This window comes from Wyeomyia smithii, chromosome 2, assembly GCF_029784165.1.
Source record: "Wyeomyia smithii strain HCP4-BCI-WySm-NY-G18 chromosome 2, ASM2978416v1, whole genome shotgun sequence".
In the NCBI taxonomy this organism is placed as follows: domain Eukaryota; kingdom Metazoa; phylum Arthropoda; class Insecta; order Diptera; family Culicidae; genus Wyeomyia; species Wyeomyia smithii.
This window is the reverse complement of record NC_073695.1, coordinates 252,917,358-252,934,747: the sequence shown is the minus strand read 5'-3', so window position 1 is coordinate 252,934,747 and position 17,390 is coordinate 252,917,358. Positions and strand designations below refer to the sequence as shown.

General features: G+C 39.2%; 1 protein-coding gene across 1 annotated transcript; it reads left to right on the top strand.

Moving 5' to 3' along the window:
• The first annotated feature begins 13,511 nt into the window (after nucleotides 1-13,511).
• LOC129722461 (uncharacterized) lies at nucleotides 13,512-16,593 on the top strand. The gene has a single exon (XM_055675910.1). The coding sequence runs from the start codon at nucleotides 13,575-13,577 to the stop codon at nucleotides 16,572-16,574; it is 3,000 nt and encodes a 999-aa protein (XP_055531885.1). The 5' UTR covers nucleotides 13,512-13,574; the 3' UTR covers nucleotides 16,575-16,593.
• Nucleotides 16,594-17,390: the final 797 nt, after the last annotated feature.

Below are 17,390 nucleotides of genomic sequence, written 5' to 3'. Positions count from 1 at the left end.
CGTAAAATTGTGACTGTTATGAAGAAGCGTGTCCGGCGAAATGATAACGTTCAGTTTTTAATGCCCACCCATCTGAGTATATCTATTGAATCGGTCCACAATATTTTGGCCGATTCTTTTAGAAAAAGAGGCTCGATAGAGTGAAAATAATACTTTCACAACTCGCTGTTCGCAGGTTCATTGTTTCTGATGAGAAACAATTTGGCCTGGAGTGTGACTGCTTACACAAAACAATCGAATGTGGGCAGCAGCAAGAGACAACATTTCAGAGTTCTAAAGGAGTGTTCCTCGATTGCAGAGTACAGCTTTAGTGATGGTCTCGGGAGCAATTTGAAAGCGAGTAAACTTCCTCTGATTTTCATTTACAAAGACGCCGAATTTAATGCAGTTTATTATAAAACGGTAGTTTTGGAAAAAAAACGTTACCCCGTGTCTTCGAAAACTCTTCAGAGCTAATTACTATATGTTCCAGCAAGACGGTGCATCAGCGCATACTGCGAACTTGACTCAAGGTTGGTATAGGGACAATTCGAGGGACTTTTTGAAAAGAAGTAAATTGCCGTTAAGTTTACCTGATCTCAACTCAATAAACTTTTTTTTACAAAATCTCCCACTTGTAGAGCGGTTATCCAGAAAAGCTGGGAATCCGTGCCGCCTGTGACAGCTTCGAAAAGCGTTTGAAGTTGGTTAAGCTAACTAAGGGAGGGGTTTTTCAAAACATAGTAAAAATAGCATTGTTCGTTCCGAAAATCTGCAAAAACAATACTAAGCCTGTTTGTCCCATCAATGATTTTCCACGCATATTTAACCCACTTGATATTTTCTAATCAAATTCGTCCCACTAAACACTCGTTTGTTTGATTTGCAGCATGGGACAAATATGCGTAGAACGGGTTATCATTATGGAATTTCGAAATGGTATCTGGTAAACACCGGTAGGTTCGGATGATTGAAAGCAAAATCCTACGAATTGAGACTTAAACACGACTATGCACAATATAAGCTCGGCTGGTTTAAGACGCGATCAGCTTGTAGAATAAACCTTTACATTCCTTTGCAGCTCTTAGACAATTCGTTCGTAACTATTCTGCACTGTTCACTTCGATGAGAAATTTGAAAACATTGCCTGTCATGAAACTTCTATGATGATGATGATGATGATGGTCTCACCTCATACCTCTACATCGGTTTGAGCTGGTCGATTTATCTAAGTAAGATATTATATAGAGTCATACAATGTAACCAGTTGACAAACAAATAACGGACTGGTTATTAATACAGACATAGTAACCCTTCAAAAGAATACCAATAATTTGAAAATAAATAAAAAATAAACGATTTTTCAATAACATTGATCCAAGGCTCATCCAGAACGTTTCCAACCCGAAAATTATCTGGACTTGGTTAGGAATTGAACCTAACATTTAGGAGCGTTAACTAATCAGAATTGGTTCTGGATAACGATCCAGAACTACGAGAGAGATCCTATGACACTATAATTCCCGATAACGAGCTCTACAGTCCACAGGCAAACCCAAGCCTTTTCAGTTTTTTTCTCCGAACCCTTTTTTTAAATCGTAAAAGCAAATAAATTAAGAAAATAAAGGTGACAGTAACCCAAAAAGCAACTTATCAACCCATTATGCTTTTTGTTTCAATTTCAGGGGTTTAAACCTGATGTACTCAATATCCAGATTGTCTATGTCAGTCTACGCGCGCGTGGCTCAAACATGTGTAGCCGACTCATTTATTTTAACTCTTATATTAATTATTATATAACAATATTCAAACAAAAATCCATCATCATCAATGAACATAATAACTTAATGTACCCAATAAATTAGAAAAAAAGTTTAAATTTTACAATCTTCGTCATTATTTACGAAAAAATCTATATAATCTGTCTACAAGACAGACTTTATGTGTGAAATACAAAGCCTTTTAAACTCCGCCATTGTTGCTGAACGTTTTTCTTGTCTTGGCATCGAATTGAAAAAGTTTATTCCTTTGTACGACAGAGAGTTCTGTGATCTTCCGAATAAAAATGTGGTGTTCTAGCATCATCCGCGTTTCTAGTGTTGTACCTATGAAAATCACTTCCTCTATCAATTCGATCACACAAATAGCGAGGCAGCATATTATTCAAAATCAATGCGTCCAGCATAAAACTCGAGAAAGTGTATCTATTACATCTTAATATTAATCGCATTACTTTATTTTGTAAGCGCTGCAGTCTCAACATTTGTGTATTGTTTGCCAGAAATATTATGGATGAACAAAAATCTATATGTGGTGAAATAATTGACTTATAAATACTAATTTCACTACTAACAGTCAATTCATTTTTGAAACGGCACAAAATACCGTATTTTTTCGCCATTTTCTTGATGACATCATCTATGTGAGACTTAAAAATTAATTTGTCATCAATAATAACTCCAAGATAATTTAATTCATTTACGCGAACAATCGTCTCACCATCAATTACAATGTTTACGTCTGGTCTGGAGTTGGCAGAAGAAATAATCAAGTACTGTGTTTTACTAATATTCAATTTAAGCTGTTTAAACTTTAACCAATTCGCCAGATAATGTAAATCTTGATTCAAAAGTGCAACAATATCGTTTGGATTTTTCGCTGCAATGAAAAGAACAGTGTCATCGGCAAATAAATTTATATCGCAAAACCGTAAAACTCGCTTCATGTCATTAATATAAATTATGAACAAAATGGGCCCCAAAACACTTCCTTGCGGTACACCAAGTGTATTAGCAATGGAATCCGTTTCAAAATCATGAAAACGAGTCTTCTGAGTTCTAGCACACAAATAGCTTTCAAACCATTTAAATGCTGTCCCTACGATACCAAAGCGCTCCAATGTTTGCAACAATAAGGGCCTAGAAATTGTTTCAAAAGCGCGATTTGGATCCAAAAATACAGCAAGAATAGTTTCTTTAGCCTCGATTTTTTCGACTTCAGGCACGTGCCCTGTTTGCAGTGATTCATTAATAAGGTCCAGCAGATCGTGTCCAATGACATGAAAGCAATCTTGTATTACTTTTGCGTTGACACTGTCGATACCAGCCGATCCCTCCAAAGAAAAACAAATATCTTTCAACTCTGCAAAAGTAATAGGATGAAAACCATCAAAGCTACAGTTATTATTGATCGGCTGTATTATCTCGTCCGGCTCATTGACCAAATCAATGCTTTGATTTATCGATTGAACACTGTTAACGAAATTATTGTTAAATTTATTTACTATTACTCGCGCCGATTGTTCTTCTAAGCCATTACAAGTTATGGATTGCGGGCTACAATCTTTACTTTTTATTAGTTTCTTTAAAATTTTCCATAACTGTTTCCTGTTATTTTGATGTTGATCAATCTTCTGCTGTATATATTCACACCGAGCCTTTTTCAAGGCACGTGAATACATGTTACGCGCCGCGGTGTACCTATACCAATCATCGTTACTGTTACTTCTGTAAAACTGCTTGTACCTTTTATCTCTTTTTCGTTTTAAAAGGAATGAACATTATCAAAATTTGAAAACACGTGATCTATTAATGTACGAGATTGTCTGGAAATTCTTGTATATTGACAAACAGTTTGTCGCAAATTGAAAAAATCTGCTAATTGCTTTAATTGATTCGAATTTGGTTCATTAAGCCAATTAATATTAAAGTCACCAGCGATAACGTTTAATTTATTTAAATCTACAAAACTCTCCTACCAGTTATCTACAATTTCCAAAAAACGCTGGTCACTTGAACTGGGGGAATGGTATACAATTCCGAAATTTCCCATCGTCATGCCTCTTTCAACTGATATACCCAGGAACCAATTGTTTTCAACACATTCGTTTAACCGAGTGTTGAATTTAACAGATTCCTTGGCGTAAAAAGCAACCCCTCCAGTATATCTGGAGTGTAAAGGGCAAAAAGCAACTTTGTAACCCGGTATGTTATATTGATCAAATGCATCAGCTTCTACTATATGAGTTTCAGCCAGCAATACTAACATCGGACGTGTTGTTTCCACAAAATGCCGCAATGCGGCATATACCGGACACTGCGTGCTAAATGCTGGATGTTTAACGTCCAAGTTCAAATGAAATTCTTTCTTAGATTTTAAACAATTTACGCAGTTAAAATCAGTCGATGAGCATTCCGATGTCTTATGTAGTCCGCTACACTTGGAGCATGTTTCAGGACTAACACACTCTGTGCTTCTATGACCAAATTCTCCACATTTAAAGCAACGTAAAACATTGACGGCCTCTTGAATCGAACACCTATCCCACCCAATGTTTACTTTACCAGCAGTCATCAAGTGGTTACAAGTGTCCTTAGCAACTTCAATAATAGTGTTATACTTATTATATTTGCAGCTTGAATTTAAAAATTGAGCAATAACTTTGACTTCATTGATACCGATGTCTTTATTTTGACTTTTTAACAAGTCAATAAAGACTTCGGGGGAATATTGATCACTCATTCCCACAATTTTCAACTTAGGCTTAGCGGTTGTAGGAATAACAGCATTATATTTTTCACCTAAATTGCTTTCAATGTCCTTTTTCACGACTTCAATGTTATCCCCTGTTGCACACTCAGCAATTATCGAACCTGCTTTCCCGTTTCTAAAGTTTCTAATTTTGTGTATTTTAGGATCTAAATTATTTTTTCAAAAAATTCTAGTATCTTCACTAGATTGAGAAGACTCGACTGGTTTAATCACAATGACCGGCCGAGTCTTACGGTTTTCCACTCGCTTCAATTCATTTGAATGAAAATTTTATTATGATGGAAAAGTTAACAAAAATGCCCTACGAACCGAACTGTTCAAATATTCTGTAAATGAGAAGGAAGCTTTCTAAAGTATGTTGCAATACAACAATAGTTAATTTATACATTTAAAGCTAAAAAAGTGACTTAAGTGACCATTTTGTCGTAAAATAGTGACTTTAGTGACTTTTTAGCGTAAATAGTGACTTTTTAGTGACTAGGCTCAAAATAGTGACAGAGTCACTAAAATGTGACTCGCTACTAGCCCTGCTATCGATGCTGAGACGCGCTCCGCTATCCGTTGCCATGCCACTGCTGTGGCCGTTGTCTGCTGCACTGCTACTGCTGCTGTATCCACTGCTGCTGCTTGCTGCTAAGGGAGGATTTCTGTTGTTGCAGTCTAGAATTATAATGAGCGGCTTCGGGTGAAACAGGCTCTTATATAGGCCAAATAGCACATTCCAAATGGCAAGGTCTATGATTCTGTCGACCGTGCTTGGGAGAGAATCATATAACGACCAATCAGAGGCCGAAGTTTTCGTTTTGACAAGGCTTGACTATTTTCAATAGTACAATAGTTTGAAAAAAAAAATTACAATTATCTACATTTGGGAAGAATCTTAGAAGATTTTCCAATCTATTGCTGCAAGAACGGAGGAAATCCATCGAATACTAACCGATTTGTTAGCATTTGAAATTGGACATATTTTTCACTTTTTTCGGTTTTAGATTTACATTTCACATCCCTATGTAGCCGAACTTCCTGAGAGAAGTATTCTACTTCAGAAGTATACGAACTTCGCAGAAATATATTCAAAATGCTAGATGCTTTATCTTTCTCAACAGTGGTATTAGAGTTCTCTGAGTTTCCAGCCTCTGGTTTCTGTCCTGAGTTGTGGGAAGTTTTAAGGCAAAAATCACGGATCCTTATGGCCTTATACATATTACTAGCCACCTTCAACGCCACTTTCCCCTTTTTTGTTGAAGGTCGGTTACAGTTAAAAAAGGAATGAAAGGATGCCTATAAATGACGCCAACACTTTCATTATAACTGTTTGAAAATGTTACAAACTTCAACTCACATCAGCAAATAATTGAGGACGGCCATGACATGCTTGCATTTCCCTAATCCAGCTTTGCAGGAGCACTGGAATATTCAATTTTCAAATAAAATTTTGGTTCGAATGGAGATCTTGTGGGGTTCGGAACTAGGGGACGATGACTTGAGGCACGAAGCAAAAATTTGTTATCCATCGTCGTATACAGTCTGAACACCCACCAGCAAGAGATGATTGGCCTTGAAAACTCGTTTCCCCTTGACAATCAATCTGCTCTCTCCGGCAGCATAGTGAAACATATCCGACAACTGCACCGAGAAACGAATTTCTGACCGTATTTCATCAGGGTGAGCCACGAGTAGTGCCTAAAAAGTGGTTTTTTAAATCGTTATTTTCTTTCAGTACAATCAAAAACACACCGTGAATTTGGTAAATACGTGAAGTTTTCAAAATTAATCAACTTTAATTTTATTCGTTTATAATAATTTTCATTCATTATTTTCCTTATTTATAAAAGCATATTTGAGCATTCCGAAAAAACGGAAAAATAATGTACTAGAACTATTCATAAATTCATGCAGCTTATTAAAAAGTACATCAAAAAGCTGCTATTTCACTTGGTACTTACCATTTTTGTATAAATAGTTCAAGATTTTACAAAAAACTCTTCAGAAAAGTAACTACTTCACGCGCGGTTTGTTTATGTCTGCTTCACACAAGCGAGCTGTCAAAAAAGACTGGTGTCAAGGCGAATTGTAGTGAGCGGACCAGGCTTTACTCGGGACAATTTAGTCTGAAGAATAGGCGAAGACCCGGACAATCTGGAGCTTGGTCTGTGCGACCGCCTCCCAGATTGCCCTAGAGCTGTAACGTGTATAGCAGGTCAATTACCAACACTCCAGTGATAGCTAACTGCTAGTCTCCAGGAGTTTATAGGAGTAAAATGCGAGCATCAAGCACATAAGTCACTCTCCGATGTAATACATAACTGTCGTTCCGAGAAGATCAGGGCTGGAGTCTGGATGGTCTAATGGATTCAGGGCAGGCTGAGTAGGTATCCGGGGAAGGGTAACCACTTCAGCATCTTCTCCAAGCTTCATTCCCACATTCTGAGTTCTCTTCTCAAGTATCTGTGAGCACTTAAAAAAAAACCTAAAAGACGCAGATCAAAAGTATCACAATGCCAAATGGATATGAAGCAAATCATAACAAGTTTTATGGGATGTTATATCTGAAAGAATCCAGGGTTTTTCTACCTCATAACCAATTGTTTACTCGGAATGCCGCAAGACTGATTGAAATTTTTTTTTTAAATATAAAAATAATATATTTTTCATTTTCTCTATGTTACAGTATGTTACATTTTGATTTATTTGTATTTATTATCCGTTATCCCGGTCCTAATATAAATTCAGCCATTTTCCGGAACACGTTTTGAAAAACTTTCTGTTGTTCCATTTTTCTTCTCTTATATTTTTCTTTAGTGTATATAAACTGCTATTTGGATAATTACGCATAATATATGTATAAGTAAACATTACTATCCAAAGAACTGCCTTAAGTCTTTTGCTTTTTGTATTTATATTCCAACTTAAAATATCTTCAGGATCTGTGGCAACTATTTTCAAACGGTTTTTTAGAATATCATTTAACCATAGTCGGATTGTATGTGTGCGGACCAGGGTTGATATTTGTTGACACTCTTGAGTGAAAGTGAAAAAAAGCATCCATAAACGTTATTTTTTTACAATCCTTTCAGAGTTCTCTCTTCCCGCTTTTTGCATGGAAGTGAACTGTCGAAACACCTCATTATATTTCATGCGATGAAAGCAAGCCAACAAAATCAGTTTATCAGTTAACGAAGATTGTCAAGGCATCGGTCAGTGCCAGTGAAAAAATGGTTCGGTGAGGTTCATTTTGGTTGAGTGGACTGTTTGTTTTTCTTTTTCGCTTTGAAGTGAAGATCATTTGGTTGGATTTGTCGTCAAATTTTATTCCGTAACCGTGAACGATGCACGCGATCTGTTTCATCTGAGTATAACAGCACGTTACTAGGACGAAAATCTAGTGTATCTGAAAGAGTGCTGCGATCACTGAAAGTGAAAATTGAAAATGATTGGCTATAATTTTCGAAGAATTTTGCTGGGGAAAATGACCTTTATCAGCACTGGTGCGGACACATTCCTTAAAAATATGCTTGTTAGTTTCTGGTACAGCACAGCTATCACAGAGATTATTGGGAAGTCTTCCTATATTGTATTTAACCAATTTATCTTTAGGAACTATCAAATCGTTATACAGAAAAAATATTTGAGATTTACACTCACTTCGAATAAAATTATGTGAGAGATTTTCCCATATGTTTTCCCAACTTAGGTTTGGGAATATGCTTTCTATTTTTGGTCGAATACTCCGCTCATCCAGAAAATATAAGTATATTTTTTCTATTGAGTCCAGCGCAGGATTTTCTTTAACTCGTCTAGCAAGCTGCAACCATTCTTTCGTGTTTCTCCCCAGAGACTGCATTTTCTGATGATTTAGCATAATTGTATCCTCATTGTTAGGATCTCCTCCCAAGTTTAAAACTTTCTTTATGAATAAAGCTTTGGCCTTAGACTCTATGTCAATAAGTTTTATACCACCTTTTTCGAAATCCAAACACAATTGGTTGCGTTCAACTTTGAACAACTGTTTTGAACCCCAAATGAAGCCACAAAAAATTTTTAACAATTTTGCAAGGTGTTGGTTGTTCGGAGGAAAAACTTGGCAGATGTACCATAGCTTTGAAAGCAAAAATATGTTCACAAGCCATGTTTTCTGTATCAAATTGAGGTTCCTGGTTCTATGCAAACTCAATCTAAACTGAATATCTTTGATTATCTTATCAAAATTGTGTTTGATAGTTAACGACCATTGTCCCGATAAAAGTATACCTAGAATTTTAACCTCTGCGACTTCTTTGAACTGTTGTGGCCCACTCATTGCGTTATTGATTCTGATAGAGGATGATTTTCCCATGTTTAACTTTATACAGGATATATCGGCGTAAGAGTTGAAAATTTGGAGAACCAAATCAAACTCCACGTCGTCCCTGAGAAACATTACTAGATCATCCGCGTAGGCTAATACCCGGATAAATTTGCCAGATACTAGAACTCCACGGACATTCTCAGAAATTTTCCTGATTAAGGGCTCAATGTACAGTACGAAAAGTACCATGCTGAGCGGACAGCCCTGTCTAACAGAGCTCTCAATTTTTATATCAGAAGTCATGAATCCGTTGAAGAGCACATGTGATGTGGCGTTGGTATATAATTGCCTAATACAGTTAATAAATTTTTCTGGAATTCCGAACTTTCTTAAAATCAACCACAGAAAATTGTGGTTCACTTTGTCAAAGGCTTTTTCAAGATCGGTATTGAGAATGAACCCTTTAAAACGTTTGGATGCTTGTGCCTTTGCAATGACTGATCTCAACTGTTTTACGTTTTCCACACATTACTGTTTTTCTGTACAAGCTATCTGACCTGGTCCTAATAGCGTTTCAATAACAGATTGTAAACGACGTGCTAAGATCTTAGTGAATATTTTGTAGTCCGTATTAAGCATGGAGATTGGACGAAACTGATCTAACTTTTTTGCGTTTTGAGTCTTAGGTATTAGCATAATGATTCCTTCAGAGAACTCTTTCTGTGGCTCCAATGAACCATCAAGGTATCCATTGAACAGGAAAAGCAATTCATTCTTGAGTTTATCAAAGTTTGATTCTGGATAACTTCCCTCAACTCTTCTTCTAGTATCGGCCTTATTAAGTTTTCAGCTTGTTGTAAATCAAGCGATTTGGTAATAGAGTTCAACATTAAGTTTATGCTTCGCGCATTCGGCGAAATATTTTCACGACGGAACGTTTCAGTGTAAAATTTGACAATAACTTACCTCAATTTACTAGTTTCTTTAATATATTCATTCCCGATCTTCAACTGAAGTGTAGTTGATTGTCCAAACTTATGGAGCTGGTTTGAATCATGGTATAGGCTTAGTTTTTCATTTTCTAACATAGATATTCCTGAAAACCTAGTACTGTAATATTCAATTCTCTGTAGCTCAATACTCATGAGCTTAGATTTCACCAATTGTAATTCGTTTTTGACGTCGATGCCTTTGCATCTGTCGGCAGCCAACATGTTCATTCCGCTGTATAGAGAATTTTTTTCAGTATTTATTCTCAAATTCTGCATTCTACTTGCATGCTTATAAACATATTGCAATTTTGGCTTGGCAGCGTTATTCCACCAAATACTCCGGTTATCTATGTAGACTCTTCGATTTTTTAGATTACACTGGGGTCTTTTTTTACGCGGTTGATTGAGCCGCTTTTTAGGAGTGAGATTAGATGTACTTATACTGAACTTATTTGATACCGCTTACAAATAGTCTTACAAATCACATAAAAATAATCCGTGTTATTGTAAAAAAATCGCGTTTAATAAAACGCATAAAAATAAACCGCGTAAAAAAATACCCTAGTGTATCTAATTCATCGTTAACCGTTTGAAAGATGTTTTCATCTTTCAAAAGGCTTCCGTTTAGTTTCCAATAACCACGGCCTCGAAGGCACAGACAATTGGAATCAACTTTAAATGACATTACTACAGCCATGTGGTCTGAAAAAGCAACTGACACTGTTTGTACGGAAGCAACTTGGCTAAAAAACTGTGTGTAGCATAAAACCTGTCTAAACCCGACGCTGAATCAGCACGGAAAAATGTAAACTCTGTGTGTGTACCCTTGAGTTCAGAAGCTATATCTTTCAAATGTAGCGTTTCAGTTAAATCTCTAAGTCCATAACTCATGTTGGCAAGCGCGCTTCGGCTATCGCGTTTGTTAAGTATGCAGTTAAAATCTCCCCCCACTACGGTGTGTAGATTATTACCTTTTACTACGAGGACTGTCATTTGATTTCTAAACAAATCTTCCCTTTTCCGTTTTTTGTTTGTTCCTGAGTGTGCGTACACTTGATCAAGTTGATATCATCACAAATGATTGATAATATCCTGCCACTTGGATCATAAAGCACACTTCTAAATCCTTGGTTCCGTCTCACTAAAATTGCTGTTCCTTTGTTCTGATCACTAATGTTGACGAATGCTCTATGCGTATTAATAAAAGAAAAATCTTCAAACGTAACTTCCTGCAGAAACACGAAGGCTAAATTTTCATTAACGATGAAGTCTCGCAGTAACGACTTGTTAATATCTATTCTAATGCTTTTTAAGTTGATTGTTGCAATTTTTTTTTCGTAAAAATCATTTTCACCTTTTTTCAGTTAGGGTAATCGCTCCTATATTCATCTCAGTACCTATATTCATCTAATCACGTCTTTTTGATCAATTTTTCGTCAAGTTTTACCATATTTTTAACGTGAAACTTTCAACCACTTGACAAAATCGAGAAGCAAATAGATTTACTTTTAAAAATTTGTAGAAATTTGTCGATAAATTGGACAAATGAGAGAAATAAGATGAATATAGGTGCACCTAGCTGTTGAGATGAATAATGGAGCGATTACCCTATTACTCTAAAGTTTCTTACCTACTGCTCTGAGATTCTTGTTGAGGTTCTGGTTGCTGAGATATGCTTCGCTGTTTCTTACTATGGCTCCTTGTTCTGCCTTGCTGGGCTTCCAGTAGTGATGCGCTTCCAGGGACTTTGATTGGTGTATCGGGATCCGACTCGTTCGATGACTCTTCCTTATCTGCACGGGTTTTCTTCCTCCCTCTCTTTTTTGATTTTTGTTCGACAAACAGTTTCTCCTGATCATCATTAATTAATTCCACCGTATTTTTTGAAACCAGTGTTTGATTGACAAGTGCTACAGAAGATGGTCCTGAGGAATCTGACAGCTCCGGGAATTCAGCCTGGGCGATAACGTTTTCCTGCTGTTTGCTTATGGTCTGTATTCCTGATCCAGAAGGCTTCTGTTCCGGTTGCTTGTTTAAAGTTGTCATCTGGCATTCAATTTGGTTAACTTCCATACGCTTAGCGAAGTTAGGTCGAAGATCACGAGATTCCAAGACATCGCTGTACAGCCTTCCTTGCACCGACGATCGACTCTGAGTAGTGTTCCTTCTCGGACAGTTTGCCTTCAGATGATCCGTGCTTTTACAATTGAAACATTTGTTGATCATTCCATCATAGTATACCCTGGCCTGATAATGGCGTATCCTAACTTGGGACGGGATTTCTCCCGAAACCTCCATATACAGTCCTCTAACGGTTGAAAATACTGGGTAGCCCGTGCTGGGATGGTATTTTTCACGAATCTGCTGCATTATCATTCCGTAGGGGGACAATACCTGGTAAATCTCTCTGTCCTCTACCTCTGGGGGGATGTTGAATACTCTAACGTACTTGAAAGAATTGTCCGCTTCCGATACCCTAACGTTGACTGCATTCCCATTTGCGCAATTAAACGACAAAACCGGTTGCATATAATGCAGCGCCGCCTTCATGAAATTTTCACTTTTGAATTTCACAAAAATTGCCCTCGATTCCTTCTCCTTATAAATCGAGTAGATTTCCTCAGGATTGAACTGTCGCTCCCGACAAAATCCAAACATTTCCGCATCCGTTGGTTCCGACGAATCACGACCGAAAATGAATTTCAGCGTGTTCACTCTCACTTTTATATCCGCCATTTTTACCGCGTGATAAAGTCTTTGTGTTCACAACCTTAAACCTATCTACTGGAAACAATAGCGCTATGCAATGGACCTTGTCATTGTTCCATCACAAACCATTTGTTCACTTAACTGTGGAGCGAGATCAAAATGCGTCTATCTTGAAGCACGATCTAGGACCGAATGACCTTTTAAAATGAAATAAACATAAAAAGAAGCTCAAAGGTCGCAGCAACAAACATGTAAACCGATTTTTATGAAATAAATTAGCTTAACTGTTGCAAATCATATTTTTCAATATATGGTAAGAAGCAAGATATTCAGTTTTTTTTTTCAACATATTGATTGCGTTTATATTAACACAATCATCATAGAATGTGTTAGCAAATGTTTAGAAAAACATTCCGAAAATTAAATTTCGTTTTTTTTGTATCGTGTTACCTAACGTAATAACAACATCCGATTAATCCAAAAAAATAATGGCGACCTATGGGGAAACTTGAACTTTTATTAAACCTTAGGATTGTAGAAAAGACTGGATTGTGGGCCAGAAAAATTAAAATGTTCTTAGAATTCGACCCATAAAATTGTAAAATATATCAGTATTAAAACCAAATTTCTTTCAATTAGGTGTATGGCCAACGCTCTGCTTTGGCCACCGTAATAAGCCATGAACTCGAGATTGCACCGCTCAAGGGATAAACTTTTTTTTACTCCAGCTAACCGTAAAATGTGAAAGCTCATGATTTTTCACTCTTCAATACTGCCGACAGATACCCCTTCATCACTAATTGAATTGCTTTATCTTCGTCGTTTTGCTGCAATCTTTTGAATTTGGCTATCGGGCGCATGCCGAAACGCAATATTCCTATTACTTACCTATTCCAGCGGTTTTTTTGGCGAAACGAAATTGATACCGTCCGGTATCAGATTGGCGGCGTCGCCGATAACCCGTCCGTAAATCGCTACAAAAGCGAAACTTTTATCACTCCTTTCGATTAGTCTTCGGACGTGCGGCTGGACGTGTTCAACTCCGTGGATGAAAAATGTTGCTGCCGGTTGTGCTTGCAGTTGTGGCAGCGGTCTTAACACCTGCTGCCTCCGACGACATTTTGGAAGGATTTTGTGAAGGTGTTACAGCCGGGATATTTCCCCATCCGGATCCGCAACTGTGCTACAAGTACGTTTCCTGTGTCTTCGAGGAGTTTAACGTTTACCAATGTGCGGAAGACTTCGTTTTCGATGACGAACTATTCGAATGTGTCCCTGGCAGTTGGGATGATTGTATCTCAAATGTGGATCCAGAGTTGGAAGAGTTTTGTTCGGAGGTGTCGTTTGGTGTTTTTGAGTACCCGGGTAATTGCACGCGATTTATATTCTGTGAACTAGGACGGCCAACGGTTATCGATTGTTTAGAGGACGAGATTTGGTGGCAAGAGCAGGGCGTCTGTTTGTTTGGTAACCGCGACACCTGCCAGCCGGGCGATATCTTCTGTATGGGAAGACCGGATGGAATAATTCCTCATCCGAATGGGTGCGAGTTTTTCATCGAGTGCCTCAATGAGAGAAGTACCGAATTGGAGTGCCCTAGAGGGCACATTTTCTCGTTTGGGTTGAACGAATGCGTGGTCGGAAGTGCTCAAACCTGCCGCTCGCTGGAGGATGTGTGCGTAGAATCGTCCGAATCAGCTCATCCGCATCCGGATTTCTGTGATTCGTTTATTCGGTGTGAGAATAATCACGCTCGCATCGAGGATTGTGGGGAAAACGAGATTTTCCGACCAGATATTCGGTTCTGCGTTCCCGGAGATGCACAGACCTGTATTCCCAGCAGGCCGGAAGTTGCCTGCGAAGGAAGACCCGATGGAATTGTGCCGCATCCGGATGAGTGTAATCAGTTCATAAGATGCGAGGGTGGTTCCGCTATTGTAGAAACATGTCCTACCGGAATGATTTTAAGACCTGAATTGGCAGAATGCGTTGCTGGAGATTCGGAAACCTGCGAATTAATGGATGGAGTGTGTGTAGGTCGTCCGAATGGATACGTCATCGAGCATCCAAATTACTGCGGTATGTTTATATGGTGTCAGGATGGGGAGGCTCAAGTACATAATTGCCCGTGGGAAGAAATTCTTCGTCCGGATATGCAGTTCTGTGTCCCTGGTAACTCGGAAACCTGTGACGCCGACCCAATAGAAGAAATGTGCGATGGAAGATCTGGACCAGTTATCTATCCCCATCCGTATCGTTGTGATCAGTATATGATATGTGAAGAAGAAAACCAAAATATTTTTACCTGCCCTGATGACCACATTGTAGAACCAGGAACGATTCGTTGTGTACCGGGAAACCCTGAAACTTGTACGCTGTATAACAAACTATGCGTGGGTCGGCCGGATGGTGTAATTCCGCATCCATCCCGATGTCAGCTGTACATCAGCTGCTATGCAGAACAGGTCACCATCGAGTCTTGCCCTGATGGGCACATATTCGATTCCACCGAGTCTCGGTGCATTCCAGGAAATACGGAAACCTGCGATAATCTGGACGACTATTGCATCGATCTTCCGGATGGTATTATCCCGCATCCAAATCGTTGCGATCTATTCATGAGGTGCAGCGATGGAGTGACCTCGGTGCACTCTTGTCCTTGGGGAGAAATCCTTCGACCGGATATGGAGTTCTGTGTACCCGGCGATAGGGACACTTGTGAAGTGACCCCAATCGAAAAAATGTGCGCAGGTAGAGAGGGACCGACTATTTATCCACACCCAGAAGATTGTACGGTGTGGATAAAATGTCTTGATGGACAGCTAACCGTACAATCATGCCAGGAAGGTAATGTTATACAGCCAGGGACAATACAGTGCGTACCAGGAAACAGCGAAACCTGTGAGTTATACGTCGATCGTTGTGCAGATATAGAGCAAGGTCTATTACCGCATCCATCTGGATGCCATCTTTTCCTTCGATGCACCGATGGACAAACCTCGGTTGGTACCTGCGTACGAGGAACCATATTCGTTTCGAACGGCTCGGGCGGCAGTTGTGTTGTGGGTAATATTGAAACCTGTGAATCCCTCATTGATGTGTGTGGCGCACTTCCCGATCAAGTTATACCGCATCCCAACTATTGTGATCTTCTCATCGAATGCCGCGACGGTGTGACCACCATGCGTCCTTGTGCCGAAGGCTTAATACTGCATCCAAACATGCAGGTTTGCTCGCCCGGTGATGCTGATAGCTGTGAACACCTTCCAGTGGAGGATATGTGCCTGGGACAACCGCAAGCCATCTTTCCACCTCCAGATCAAACACAATGTTCGGATTTCGTGATTTGCTCCAATGGTTTAGCAACGGTCAGTACGTGTCCCGTTGGTACTGTTTTGCGGCCCAGATTTTTAGACTGCGTCCCAGGTGACATCGAAACGTGCGAGTACTTTCCACATCTTTGCCTGTTTCGACCAAACGAAAATATTGCTCATCCAACCAGATGTGATCTGTTCATATCTTGTATTTCGGAGGTGGCACACATTGTTCCCTGCGACAGAGGAGCAACCTTTGCACCAGAAACTGGACTGTGTGCTCCAGGAGATCAGGACACCTGTGAAAGCTTCTTTGACATGTGCGACGGACTAGAAACGGCGATTCTAGAGCATCCCATCCACTGTGATGTGTTTGTCGTGTGCATGTCCGGACAGGCTGTCGTATTTGCTTGCAGCATCGGACAGATTCTAGACCCAGAGCGTTTGGTCTGCGCACCAGGTGATGCTGACACCTGCGAACTTTATCCTATGCCTGAAACGTCCATTGGAAGCTGCCTCCCACAAGAAGCACCCGGTTGCGAGCAGAAAGCTATAACCATCACCGATGAAATCTGTGAAAAATCCGGAACTTACAACGTTCCTTACCCGTTCGCTTGCCAAAAGTACGTTCAGTGTATATCCCGTAGAGCTAGAGTTCGCGATTGCCCCCAGACGCATGTGTTTAACTCAATGCTTAACATTTGCATTCCAGGAACGGCGACCAAATGCAAAGTAAAATAAATGTTGTTATTCCTCTCGAGTTGATTCCATTGTTTGATATCCGAAGTGCTTTGAAAAAAAATTTTTATCTAATCTGTGTTCACACTCCCATGCAACCTGTGCAGCGCAGTAGAGTTGGCCTGTGGCCGCAGTAAGATAAGCGACATTGAAAACAGGCAAGGTTTTCAAGCGCCATTTAGTATTGCATCATCACACTTACCGCAAGCGATCGATGAAACGAGTCATTTATTTATTCCTCCTACCTAGTGTTCGTTTCAATTATTGGAGATTTTCAGTCTGGCAGTTCCAGAGTATTGCAACGCGCGAAGCTGTATAACAAGGGTATAATGTAGTCTTAGGAGATTTTACTTCGAAATTTTCCATATTTTCAGATTCCAATAATGCATCACATGGCACTTCCAACAGTGTTGTCTGATTACGATTATGTTAAAAAAACACAAAGGTTTGATTAAGAAGGTGTATCAATCACTTTTCAAATAATTGATGCTTAATAGCCTTTTTTTCTATTCAAACCATTATTCAACTGACTGACTGGACTGAGCACTTTCACCAACTCTTCCGAATACAAAATGGCGATAAACAACAGACGTTACCTCGGAGCTGGTTGAAATCGAAGCAGCAATCAAAACACCATGAATTATCCATCCATCTACTGAGACGCTGAAAGCTGACGCAGCTTTATCAGCACCAATGTTTCATCGGCTCATCAGCGATGTCTGAGAAACCGCGTTTTTCTCGGTCGACTGGAGAGCATCTTGGTAGAGGTCCTCACGCTACATTCCGACGGCAGCAAGCTGGATTCCATGCCAATCTATC

Coding starts and splice junctions, on each gene's coding strand:
- LOC129722461 (XM_055675910.1), top strand. CDS start 13,575: ATGTTGCTGCCGGTTGTGCTTGCAGTTGTGGCAGCGGTCTTAACACCT.